General features: G+C 45.6%; 1 protein-coding gene across 4 annotated transcripts in view; it reads right to left on the reverse strand.

Annotated features, from left to right (window-relative positions):
- LOC135221732 (tRNA (32-2'-O)-methyltransferase regulator THADA-like) overlaps positions 1-13,154 on the reverse strand; it is a 219,250-nt gene that overhangs the window by 182,470 nt on the left and 23,626 nt on the right. For all 4 annotated transcript variants that reach the window (XM_064259523.1, XM_064259524.1, XM_064259522.1 and 1 more), the window contains exon 2: positions 962-1,112. In XM_064259523.1, the coding sequence (XP_064115593.1) occupies positions 962-1,082 (121 nt within the window). In that variant the 5' untranslated portion in view covers positions 1,083-1,112. The remainder of the gene's footprint in view (positions 1-961; positions 1,113-13,154) is intronic.

Raw genomic sequence — 13,154 nt, forward strand, 5'->3', positions numbered from 1 at the left:
CCTTGAGCAGACCAAGGGAAAAGAGGGGAGGGGGGGACGGAGATAGGCTGAACTCCCGATCTGACAAATCGAAGGGGAGAAGCCTCTCCAGATGGAAGGAATACCCATCTGACCTACTTCCATTCCTCCTTGGTTTGTGTAAGTAGGTCCGAATCATCCTCGCGCCAGGATATCTATTATAAAACGTCAGGATATCAACAAATTTTAGTAAATCTTGAGTGAGTGCAAAATCAATGACAACACGACTACAATTAGTATAGGTGACCAATTGGAAGTCGTCATAAAGGTACAGGTAGCGATGTATGTAATGGCTGACTCGGGAGCGGTGCAAGCTAGGCTCCGTTTATGTAACATACAACTAAAACATACTTATGATTAATTTCGCTACCTTTACAAACATAAATTGATAATTGCAGTACTCAACTTAGATATCGAAGATTCCTGGTGTTTATAGCATCTCATTTTATTCCAAAATAATGTCGTTATAGTCAAAGACACAAGTGTACACGACAGTGCTATTTAAAAGAATGGCTAACAAGGCGCTAGTAGTAGCAGTAGTGGGCGGTATATGGCGCTGGTATGGCGCCTAATTTGAAAGGGGAAATTGACAAAGGAAGAGACTAAATGGCAGAAGACCTCTGGTAGTGGTATCACTCGCCCCAGTACCATACCGACACCTTAAATAAAGGTGAGCGAGCCAGAATATTCTGGCATTACCATAAAGCTTTTTTTTCTCTGGTATTTATAGCAATATTTATACCTTAGAAATGAGTGCTAAAGGAACATTTCACGGAGCGACACAGGTTTAGCCCAGAAAATAAATTTGTCACTTGTAGCAATGTATATAGTATAAAGAAATGGATTGACCATTTACAAAAGTATGAATCATGTTCGCATGTAGCATAAAACAACACACCCATTATGAACTTTTAACAGTTACTCATTAACATTAAGAACTAACCTGGAGGTGGGTCTAAAATCAACTGTTCCATGTGTGATTCCCGAACCTTCCCACGCTTTAAAGTTTGTCCCATATGCCATGCTGTAGTTGTTCCCATCGTGTTTTTCTCACCTTTAACCATCTCCAAAGATGACGACAAGGAAAGTCAAACCTGTTAAAAACACATAAAATGTGGAAGTGTACTAAATTCTTCTTTAAATTCCTAAATTTTATTTTTTAGACTGATTGCTAATGTAATAGCCGTTTTGTTACATCAAGTTTTAATGTATGCTGTGTTTAGGAATGTATCACTTACATGGATACATTCATAGGAGAAAACTTGAGAAGATAGGATAAAGGGATTTTGACGTAAGGAAAAATCTATTTCTGGGCGATTGGCTCGTGTCGCCAGCGAAATCCCGCCCTACCCATCCCATCGCTCAAGATTGTCTGCTAACTTCAGGATGGCCACCAGAGGCGCAGCGATCGGCAGCATGGAATGGAGTAGTAGTAGTTGCTGCCCACTCTGTGGGTCGGCTCCCCTCTTGTGGGGATTTTGTAGTGGGAGATTTCTATTGGCAAGCGGTTCGTGGTAGTGGTCTCACTCGCCATAGTGTTCATACCGACACCCTCTTGGAGGGTGAGCGAGTCAGTTGTACTGACCTTTTCTTTATTTTATTTATTCTCTGGTATGTGTTAGTACATTTACCTTAGAAATAATGGATTAAAGGATATTTCGCTGGCGACACGAGCCAATCGCCCAGAAATAGATTTTTCCTTACGTCAAAATCCCTTTTCTGGGCTCAGCTCGTGTCGCTGCGCGAAATCGTACCAGAGAAATAGCACAAGATTGTAAAGAATAAAACCAAAAGAAAAACAAAAGGGTCTCAAATAAAAGATAACATAAAATAAAGGAGTATAATTGCTAATAAATATACATATACACAATGATACAAAATAGAAATATTACAATTTTAAACTTAATGCTAATAATACTTAATTGCTAATAATATTTTTTAAAATTAACTTAAATTTAACATATATACAGGGCTTACATGGAATATATGTTGAAATCAGTATCTGTGTATAGATATTATGTACAAAGAACTCAAAGCAATTATAACAATAACTTGAACAGAACAAACTTCAATAATAACATAAAAAGGGAATGTATATGACTTAATATACAAAACCCGTAACCATTGTAAATACGATGTGTCCCCTAGCATTAAAAATAAGGGGATCACATCAAAGAGATCATTATATACAATCAATTGTGAGTGACCCTAGCAAAAAAATAAGGGACACCCACTATACCATCATAAGAGCAGCTAAGACTCAAGGTAAACGTAGATGAACCTGGCAGGTATAGACAAACTGTTGGGTGAGATAGGTAGAAAGGAGGACTGGATCTTCTACTAAAGATTAAGCAGAGTCGGAGGAAACTATGTTACCCGCCGCAACTGCTGAAAATTTCAGAGCTTCCAAGGACTTTAAGTAATGACGCTTAAATACTGTCGGCGATTTCCATCCAGTATATTTTTTCAACTCATCGAAATTCATATGTTGGAAATAGTTAATTGAGGTGGCTACTGCCCTGACATCATGTACTTTAGGGAAGGAGTCAGGATTGGCTTGCTTAATAAAGTACAGGATCTGTTGCCTGATGCCTTTAATAGATAAAGTACCACCTTTTTCTCTCTTAAAGAGAGGACCCGATGAGGATGAGGAGGTCCTGGACAGAAAGGCTCGTAAGGTCGATACTGGGCAAAGAGAGATATCTTGTGGAAGGGGTACAACCTTCCATGGTTCCCACCTCATCAAAGGATCTTCATTCTTTGCTATAAAACTACGTTCCGGAGAAAGTAGCACTTCCCCTGTGGGAAGAAATTGAACATGATCCGGATCCCTGGATAATGCCGACAGTTCTGAAATTCTAGCTCCTGAGGCCAAGCTTAATAAAAATAGAGTTTTTCTTAAGAGCATTATAAATGAACATGTGTCATTATTAGTTTCTGAAGCCAGCTTTAGAACATCATTTAAGAACCATGATACTGACGTAGGCCTTACAGAAGGTCTAAGTCTAGCACAAGCCTTGGGAATAGACGAGAAGTAGGAGTCTGTCAAGTCTATGCTGAAACCAAATTGAAAAATCTTTTTCAAGGCTGACTTGTTTGTCGTAATGGTGCTAGCTGCTAAGCCTTTTTCAAATAAAGATCTGAAAAAGGATATAGCTGAATTGATTGTCATGATTCTAATATCAGATTCTCTCAGGAAGGTTGCTAACTTTTTGTTGGACTGCAGCATCATACTGTCTCAAAGTTGAATCTCTTTTATCAGATTCCAAGAAGAGAATATTTGAGGATCAATATTCGCATCTCTTTTAGCTGCAAACTTCATGAAATCCATAAAGTTAGGGTTTTGAGAATTCCTGAGGAAGCGAACACAGTCTTCGTTTGCACTGACTGGGAGAGCCTGGGATTGGGAATTCGAAGAGGACGAAGACCCAGTTCCAGAATCAGAGGGTACCAATTGCTCTTCGGCCAGTCTGGGGCTACTAGAGCCACTTGACCCTTGAACGTCCTGAGTTTGTTCAGTACCTTCAGGAGAAGATTCACTGGAGGGAAGACATAAATCTTCTCCCAGTTGTTCCAGTCTAGGGCCAGGGCGTCCGTGGCATAGGCCAGAGGGTCCAGGTTGGGGGCCACATAACATGGGAGTTTGTGGTTCGCATTGGGATGCGAAGAGATCCACTTGTAGACCTGGAACTCTCTGAAGAATCCACTGGAACGAACTGTTGTCCAGTGACCATTCCGACTCCAGAGGAACTGATCGGGATAGAGCATCTGCTATGACGTTTCTCACTCCAGCTATATGGGTGGAGGAGAGGTGCCAACTGAACTTGTCCGCCAGGGAGAAGATGGCTACCATGACATGATTTAGATGACGTGATTTGGAGCCTCCCCCTGGTTTATACAATGGACTACCACTGCGCTGTCTAAGACTAGCTTTATGTGGGAGTTCTTTGGCGGACGTAGCCTTTTTAGAGTCAAGAACACCGCCATTGCCTCCAGTACGTTTATGTGAAGCTGACGGAACTGGGGTGACCAGGTTCCTTGAACCTTCTTGAACTGCGAATATCCTCCCCAACCGCTTAACGAAGCGTCTGTGTGGATAGTAATCCCCGGAGGAGGAAACTGAAGGGGTACTGATATTGACAAGTTCTTGACTTTTGACCAAGGGCGTAGACGATCCGTAGAATCTGAGGGACTGAGGATAATTTGTCCCTGGACCTGACATTTGCTCGTGAGCGCCAGATTCTGGTTAGATCTTTCAGTTTGGCTTTCATCAAGATGTTTGTCACTGATGCAAACTGGAGTGAACCCAGGATCCTTTCCTGGGTTCTCCTTGAAGCAAGTTTGTGTCCTAGAAATTGCTTTACTGACTTCGCTATTTCTTTCCTCTTGGCTGATGGAATCGACAGAGTATGGGAGGATAGATTCCATTGAATGCCCAGCCACTGAAAGTTTGACTCTGGAGTGAGTCTTGATTTGGTCCTGTTTATCTTGAAGCCTAGATATTCCAGGAACTGGATTACTTTCAGTGTTGCTTTGTGGCATTCCTCGACTGTTGGAGCCCAGATTAGCCAATCGTCGAGATACGCTACTACCATAATCCCTTGCGATCTTAGTTGTTGAACTACCACTTCCGCCAACTTCGTGAAACACCCTGGGTGCTACGTTGAGACCGAAGGGAACTACCTTGAAGGAGAATGTCTGGTCTCCTATCTTGAAGCCAGATACGGGCGGAAGTGTCTTGCAATAGGGATATGATAGTATGCGTCTGTAAGATCGATAGAGGTGGTGACGGCCCCACGGGGAAGAAGTAAGGTCCGCACACCTGCGAGATGGTGAGCATCTTGAACTTGTCGCAGCGAATGGCCAAGTTTAAGCGGGACAAGTCTAAGATTACCCTTCTTTTTTGTGAGCCTTTCTTTGGAACGCTGAACAAGCGCCCTTGAAACTTTAATCTGTTGACTCTCGCTATTGCTCCTTTCTGAAGGAGGTCCTCCGCATACTCCGTCAATTCTTTGGATGGAAGTTGGCGGAAAGGTCTGGGTGGGGGCGGATTCGCCACCCAACTCCAACCCAGGCCTTTCGACACAATGCTTTGTGCCCATTTGCTGAAGCTCCACCGGTGGCGGAAGTGAAACAGCCTCCCTCCTACCTGGAAGTCCTCATTGGTGTTGGAAGCCTCCGCGGCCTCCCCTGAAGTGTTTTCCTCTATTAAGGGACCCTCCAGATCCTCTCTGACGAAAGGATCGCTTACCTCTGCCTCCCTTACCCGAGCGGTCATACTTCTGAAAGGCCTGGCCCTCGAAGACTTGATTGAAGGCTGGGGAGACCAGCGTAAGAGGTGGAGGGTTGAGGCTGGGGAGAAATCACGTAAATAGGCTGCGATTGAGCCTTGGATGTAGAGAAGGGTTGGGCTGTCTGCACCAAAGGAACAGCCGGAACAGGCTGGGCAAACCGTTGCTGTTTCTTCTGGTAAGGCTGGAAACGTCTGGGTTTCTTCTGAGCCTTACCTCTGACAGCTTGATCTTGGCGTCTCTTTGCGTGAGACCCCAACGATCTTTAAGGCTTTGGTTAAGCCTCGTAGCCTCTGCCTGGACCTCCTTTACCATTGCATCTGGGAAGAGGTCTGCTCCCCAGATGTTTGATGAAAGCAACTTATTCGGTTCATGCCGAATAGTTGCTTCTTGGAGGACATGCTTCCGACAGTTTGTTCTGGCTGTGGCGAACTCGAACATGTCAGACTGCACCGTTTGAGTCAGTGATTTGGTGATTAGCTTGAAGAGTGGCTCGGAACCATAAGAAATGGTAGCCACCTCAGTCATGGCCATGGTATTGATAGACCTGGCCAGCCTAGACTTGGCATCAAATTCTGCCTGAATGAGGCTATCTGGAAGTCTAGGCAGCTTCTCACCAAACTGCTCCATAGCACAGTCTGGTTTGAGTTTGCCCGCAGAAAAAGTGTTGGGCAGGTCTTCCCACAAATCTCCGGTTGAGGGAAGTAAAGGAGATGTAGGGTCCGCTTCCTTTAGCTGCGGTAACGAATCCCCCTTCTGGGCTGCTGGGATAGTGACCGTAGCAATCTTTGTCAAGAAAGGGAGCGGAGTACCCTCTTCCATTGTAAAGATTGTAAATGGACTCTTAAACGGCTGTATTTTCATGTTTGAACAGTCCATGTCCTCTAAACACCTGAGCCATTCTCTTTGAGCCTGGTCACGTGAATAGAGGACGGTCTCTTTAGGGACCTTATCATCTCGTGTCATAGCAGAAGCGGTAAGCCTGGCGTAGCCGATGAACGGAGGTTGGAGATCTTCCGGGTAGAACTCGAAGTCCTCAATCCTTCGAGTTCCACATTCCGGGATAGAAATAAGCCCGTCCTGGAAGGGGGCGTATGACGCCACTCTCCAGGGATTGTTCATGCTGAACGGAGGCAGAGAGTCATATGGTGGCAACTGAGCTATCCCTGTGCCGAAAGATGGGGGAGTAGCTAGCGGAGCTTGGCTTAGTCCGGCGATAATGTTGTCCTGGGAGTTGATCCTATCAGACAACCGGAGACTCTGTTCCATACTGTTCTTTAGATTCCCAACCAGATCGCCCATTTGTTGCAACAGGCCAGCGTTGGGATCCAAAGCCGGAGCTGCTGCGGAGGTGGAAGGGTAGCTCTGAACAGGGACCAAAGGAAGTGGAACAGTTGACTCCGCTGGAGTGTGAGATTTCTCCCTAGAGGATCTACTCCTTGAGGATTTGGAGCCGGACCCAGAAGCTTTAGACCTCTCTGCTCCGGGGTTTGTAGCCGGAGGCTTGCGAGATGATGATGACGCCGACGACGTCTTAGTCAAGGTTTTTACCACCGCTTGCCCTTTGACCTTAGGTCTAACAGAAGCATCAGGAGAAGTATAAAGTTCGGCTCCTGTAAAGCCTTGGAAGGAAGCTGGAGAGTTTGCAGGAGTAGAAGATCCAGTGGCACCCAAGGGCAGCCCTTGGGCGTCCAACGTACTCACCTCGACCAACAGGTCGTCAACACCTACCATCGGTTCAATGTTTAAATCTAACGTCGCGACTTCCGACGAGATGTCCTGGCCTGGCTCAGTCAACGAGGCAGCGAGCTGTTGCTGGATGAGCGCAATAGTCGGGGCCGCCTCTGCTGGGTCGACGTAGCCCGTTGACTTGCCGCCGGGGAAGATCAGGACCGCCAACTTCTTCTCGAGAATGTAGGGCATACCCTTGGTGGCGTTCTTCCCAAAACCGCCGACCCAGGCCCGCAGGGTTGCCAGTGTGGTGTCCCTCACGGCCGGAGCCTGGAAGAGAGGGTACCTTGTTAAGTTTTTTCAAGACTAAACTTAAACTTAAAACAACTTCAAATTAAGTAACAAGGTTAACTTAAAATTTATAGGGGATGCGAAATCCCCATGTAAAATTAGCTTAAGTTTAAGAAAGAATAAAAATTAAAACTTAAGAATATACTCATGTAGCGATGTCTAACGGAGTTGGAAATACTTACCCCGTCTAAGAGCTGGCTCACCAGATCATAGCAAATGGTGCAGGTCTCGTGAAACCAGACTTGGAGGTTCCCGTGCGGAGTCGCGCATGGAGCATGGGACCGGCAGACTTCATGCCCACCGGGGTCCTGGAGCGTGGCATTACATCCCGGATGCTCACAGTGGTGGGTCTGTAAGTGAAAAAGATACATGAGCATCGTAAAGGTTATCACTTACAGGCTAATGGTTAAAAGAACTCCGCTGCATGCCGGAGCGCGAAAAAATTTCGGGCATAACCCCTCCCTTACCGCCTGAATAGGCTATAACCACGGAGAGATCCGGTGTGAGCAGGCAAAGGAGGGGGTGGTTTAATGTAGCTTAAATTAAACTTAATAGTTTAAATTAAATACTAATCTTAAACCTATAAACATGGGGACGTACCGGACTAAATCCGGTGCGTGGCGGAGCGTATCGCGATCATGAGCGCGACGGAGTGGTTAGCAGAGACCAACTGTAATGCCGCAGTCCGCCCGTCAGGGTGAACTAGCACCTTTCCACGTGGATGCCGGAGCTCCGGTAGATAAAGAGCCCCAGTAAGGTGGGAAAGGGCGAGAGGGCAAACAGACTCGAGCTAGCAACGGAGCGACGGAGTAACGACGGAGGGGGGAGAAAGGCCAGTCCCCCCCCTCTTAGTCATCCGAGCGTACCGAGAAGCTGGAGAGGTCGACGCCAGTCTGGGTCTGTCCCGTCCCCCTACTCCCTCCGCCAAGGGGGAGAGGGAGGCAGGCTCGGGTATGTGGAGCGAGCGTGGGCAGACTAACCCTCCCCCCGGCCCTATGGAAGAGCGGGAGGAGGGAGATGACTGGACAGGCGTCTGGCTGCTCCGTGATCATGTGGTGACCACGGAGCGGTAACAAGATATACCATGAAACAATAAAACCTAGGATACCCAACCGACTGATCAGCGAGATGCTATAGGGAAGCAACCGAACTGAAGAGCGGAAACACATGGGACCCAAGGGGACATAACCTAGGCTAGGTGACGCCAGACGCCGAACACTAACGTAAAATATAATACCTAATAAACAAAATCACTAAACGTAAAGAAAGAAAATAAAACAGTAGGAGAAAAAATCCAGGAGTGTACGACTAACCCGAAAGAAAGTCTACCACTCAAAGCTAGCCGGGGCCGATACAGAGAGCTGTGGCTAGGGTCTCGGATCAGAAGATGCCTACGCAAGGTGAAAAAGACATGCATGCATGAAATAAACCCCGTAGGCTGTACCCTTAATATAAACAGGATAAATAATAACAGAGCGTAATAAAATAAGGGAAGGTTCTGGGTATGGAAGACCAAGAACGAACCCGCCACGAGGCAGAACCATGCTGCCATGCTTCCGACCTAGAGCTCGTATTTATACCTAAAAAACGGCAAATACTGACTCAAGGCCGGAAAAAACCAAATAGCAATAAACACTGATTACTTAACTTAGCTGCTGCAATGGCTGTACGCTCCATGATGAATAAATCCAATAAAAAGGGCACAAAAACACAGAGCAAAAAAGGGCACGTGTATACTAAGTGCGCTAACTGAAAAGGATGGCCACCAGAGGCGCAGCGATCGGCAGCATGGAATGGAGTAGTAGTAGTTGCTGCCCACTCTGTGGGTCGGCTCCCCTCTTGTGGGGATTTTGTAGTGGGAGATTTCTATTGGCAAGCGGTTCGTGGTAGTGGTCTCACTCGCCATAGTGTTCATACCGACACCCTCTTGGAGGGTGAGCGAGTCAGTTGTACTGACCTTTTCTTTATTTTATTTATTCTCTGGTATGTGTTAGTACATTTACCTTAGAAATAATGGATTAAAGGATATTTCGCGCAGCGACACGAGCTGAGCCCAGAAAAGGGATTTTGACGTAAGGAAAAATCTATTTCTGGGCGATTGGCTCGTGTCGCCAGCGAAATATCCTTTAATCTATTATTTCTAGGGTAAATGTACTAACACATACCAGAGAATAAATAAAATAAAGAAAAAGGTCAGTATAACTGACTCGCTCACCCTCCAAGAGGGTGTCGGTATGAACACTAGGCGAGTGAGACCACTACCACGAGCCAAATACCAATAGAAATCTCCCACAACAAAAACCCTCCATGAGGAGAGCCGACCCACAGAGTGAGCAGCTCGTACTACTACTACTCCATCCATGCTGCGACTGCTGCGCCTCTGGTGGCCATCCTGAAGTTAGCAGACAATCTTGGGCGAAGGGATGGGTAGGGTGGGATTTCGCTGGCGACACGAGCCAATCGCCCAGAAATAGATTTTTCCTTACGTCAAAATCCATTTTCGTGGGCTCAGCTCGTGTCGCTGCGCGAAACATCGTACCAGAGAAATAGCACAAGATTGTAAACAAAAGTAATAAAATAAATCAGAATAGGTCTCAAATAAAAAAATAAAGTAAATATAAAAAGAATAGAATTGCTAAAAAGATACAAATACACAGTGATACAAAATAAAAATATGCTTAAATTACCCTTAACCCTTAATTCTAAACAGTTGTTAACATAAGGAATTTACATATGTACAGAGGTAAATTGGCTTACATGTAACAAAATGGTATCTGTGTAAAGGCATGTATCAAAATATAATAGCAATTAAAACAATCAAATGAACAAATTAATCAACAATGATAATATATAAGGAATGTATATGACTTAATATACAAAACCCGTAACCATTATAAATGGGGATGTAATCGCCCTACATAAAAATAAGGGGGTAACATCCATGAGATCAATATCCATAATCATCTGTGAGTGTCCCTAGCAAAAAAATAAGGGGCACCCACTATATCATCATAAAGCAGCTAAGGCACAAGGTGAATGTAAATGAACACGGTAGGAATAGACGAACTGTTGGGTGAAGCAGGTAGAAAGGAGGACTGAATCTTCTACTACAAATTAACTAGAGTCAGGGGAAACTATGTTTCCCGCTGCTACTGCTGAAAATTTCAGAGCTTCCAAGGACTTAAGGTAATGACGTTTGAACACTGTCGGCGATTTCCATCCGGTATACTTTTTCAACTCATCGAAGTTCATGTGTTGGAAATAATTAATTGAGGTGGCTACTGCTCTGACATCATGTGCTTTTGGGAAAGAGTCAGGATTGGCTTGTTTAATAAAGTACAGGATTTGTTGCCTGATGCCTTTAATGGATAAAGTTCCACCTTTTTCCCTCTTAAAGAGGGGCCCCGATGAGGATGAGGAGGTCCTGGATAGAAAGGCTCGTAAGGTTGAAACTGGACAAAGGGATACATCTTGTGGAAGAGGTAGTACTTTCCAAGGTTCCCACCTCATCAAAGGATCTTCATTCTTTGCCAAAAAGCTACGTTCCGGAGAAAGTAGGACTTCCCCTGTGGGAAGGAATTGAATATGATCCGGATCTCTGGATAAAGCCGACAGTTCTGAAAATTCTTGCTCCTGAAGCCAGGCTTAATAAAAATAGGGTTTTCCTTAGGAGCATCATAAACGAACATGTGTCATTATCGGTTTCGGAAGCCAGTTTTAGAACATCGTTTAAGAACCATGAAACTGACGTAGGCCTCACAGAAGGCCTAAGTCTAGCACATGCCTTAGGAATAGACGAGAAGTAGGTATCCGTCAAGTCTATGTTAAATCCAAATTGAAATATCTTTTTCAAGGCTGACTTGTTTGTCGTAATCGTGCTAGCTGCTAAACCTTTTTCAAATAAGGATCTGAAGAAGGATATAGCTGAATTAACTGTCATGATTCTGATATCTGACTCTCTCAGGAAGGTTGCTAACTTTTTGACAGCAGCATCATACTGCCTCAAAGTTGAATCCCTTTTATCGGATTCCAAGAAGAGAATATTCTGAGGGTCAATATTCGCATCTCTTTTTGCCGCAAACTTCATGAAATCCATAAAGTTAGGGTTTTGAGAATCCCTGAGGAAGCGAACACAGTCTTCGTTGTACTGACTGGGAGAGCTTGGGACTGGGGATCCGAAGAGGACGAAGGCCCAGTTCCAGAATTAGGGGATACCAATTGCTCTTCGGCCAGTCTGGGGCTACTAGAGCCACTTGACCCTTGAATGTCCTGAGTTTGTTCAATACTTTCATAAGGAGATTCACTGGAGGGAAGACGTAAATCTTCTCCCAGTTGTTCCAGTCCAGAGCCAGGGCGTCCGTGGCGTAAGCCAGAGGGTCCAGGTTGGGGGCTACATAACACGGTAGTTTGTGGTTCGCTTGGGATGCGAAGAGATCCACCTGTAGCCCTGGGACTCTTTGAAGGATCCATTGGAACGAACTGTTGTCTAGTGACCATTCCGACTCTAGGGGTACTGATCGGGATAGGGCGTCTGCTATGACGTTTCTCACTCCAGCTATGTGGATGGAGGAAAGATGCCAACTGAACTTGTCTGCCAGGGAGAAGATGGCTACCATGACGTGATTTAGATGACGTGACTTGGAGCCTCCTCTGTTTATACAATGTACTACCACTGCGCTGTCCAGGACTAGCTTTATGTGGGAGTACTTTGGTGGGTGTAACCTTTTAGAGTCAAGAACACTGCCATTGCCTCCAGTACGTTTATATGGAACTGAGGAACTGGAGTGACCAAATCCCTTGAAACTTTTTGACCTGGGAATACCCTCCCCAGCCGCTTAAGGACGCGTCTGTGTGGATGGTGATCCCTGGTGGAGGGAACTGAAGGGGTACTGACACTGATAGATTCTTGACTTTTGCCCACGGCCGAAGCCGATTCTTTAGAATCAGAGGCACTGAGGATAGCTTGTCCCTGGACCTGACATTTGCTCGCGAGCGCCAGATCCTGGTTAGGTCTTTCAGTTTGGCTTTCATTAAGACGTTCGTTACTGATGCAAACTGGAGAGAGCCGAGGATCCTTTCCTGAGCTCTCCTTGCTGCTAGTTTGTGACTTAGAAATTGCTTGACTGACTTCGCTATTTCTTTCCTTTTGGTAGATGGAATCGACAGAGTGTGGGAGGATAGATTCCATTGAATGCCTAGCCACTGAAAGTTTGACTCTGGAGTGAGTCTTGACTTGGACTTGTTTATCTTGAATCCTATATATTCTAGGAACTGGATCACTTTCAGTGTAGCCTTGTTGCATTCCTCGACTGATGGGGCCCAGATCAACCAATCGTCGAGATACGCCACTACCATAATCCCTTGCGATCTGAGTTGTTGCACTACCACTTCCGCTAGCTTCGTGAACACCCTGGGTGCCACGTTCAGACCGAATGGAACTACCTTGAAGGAGAATGTCTGGTCTCCTATCTTGAATCCAGATACGGACGGAAAGTGTCTTGCAATAGGGATATGATAGTAGGCGTCTGTAAGATCGATAGAGGTGGTGACGGCCCCACGGGGAAGTAGGTCCGCACCTGTGAGATCGTGAGCATCTTGAACTTGTCGCAGCGGATGGCTAAGTTTTAAGCGGGACAAGTCTAAGATTACCCTTCTTTTTTGTGAGCCTTTCTTTGGCACGCTGAACAAGCGACCTTGAAATTTTAATCTCTTGACTCTCGCTATAGCTCCTTTCTGAAGGAGGTCCTCCGCGTACTCTGTCAATTCTTTGGAAGGAAGTTGACGGAAAGGTCTGGCTGGAGGTGGGTTCGTCAACCAGCTCCA

The sequence above is a fragment of the Macrobrachium nipponense genome, chromosome 3 (assembly GCF_015104395.2).
Source record: "Macrobrachium nipponense isolate FS-2020 chromosome 3, ASM1510439v2, whole genome shotgun sequence".
Taxonomy (NCBI): domain Eukaryota; kingdom Metazoa; phylum Arthropoda; class Malacostraca; order Decapoda; family Palaemonidae; genus Macrobrachium; species Macrobrachium nipponense.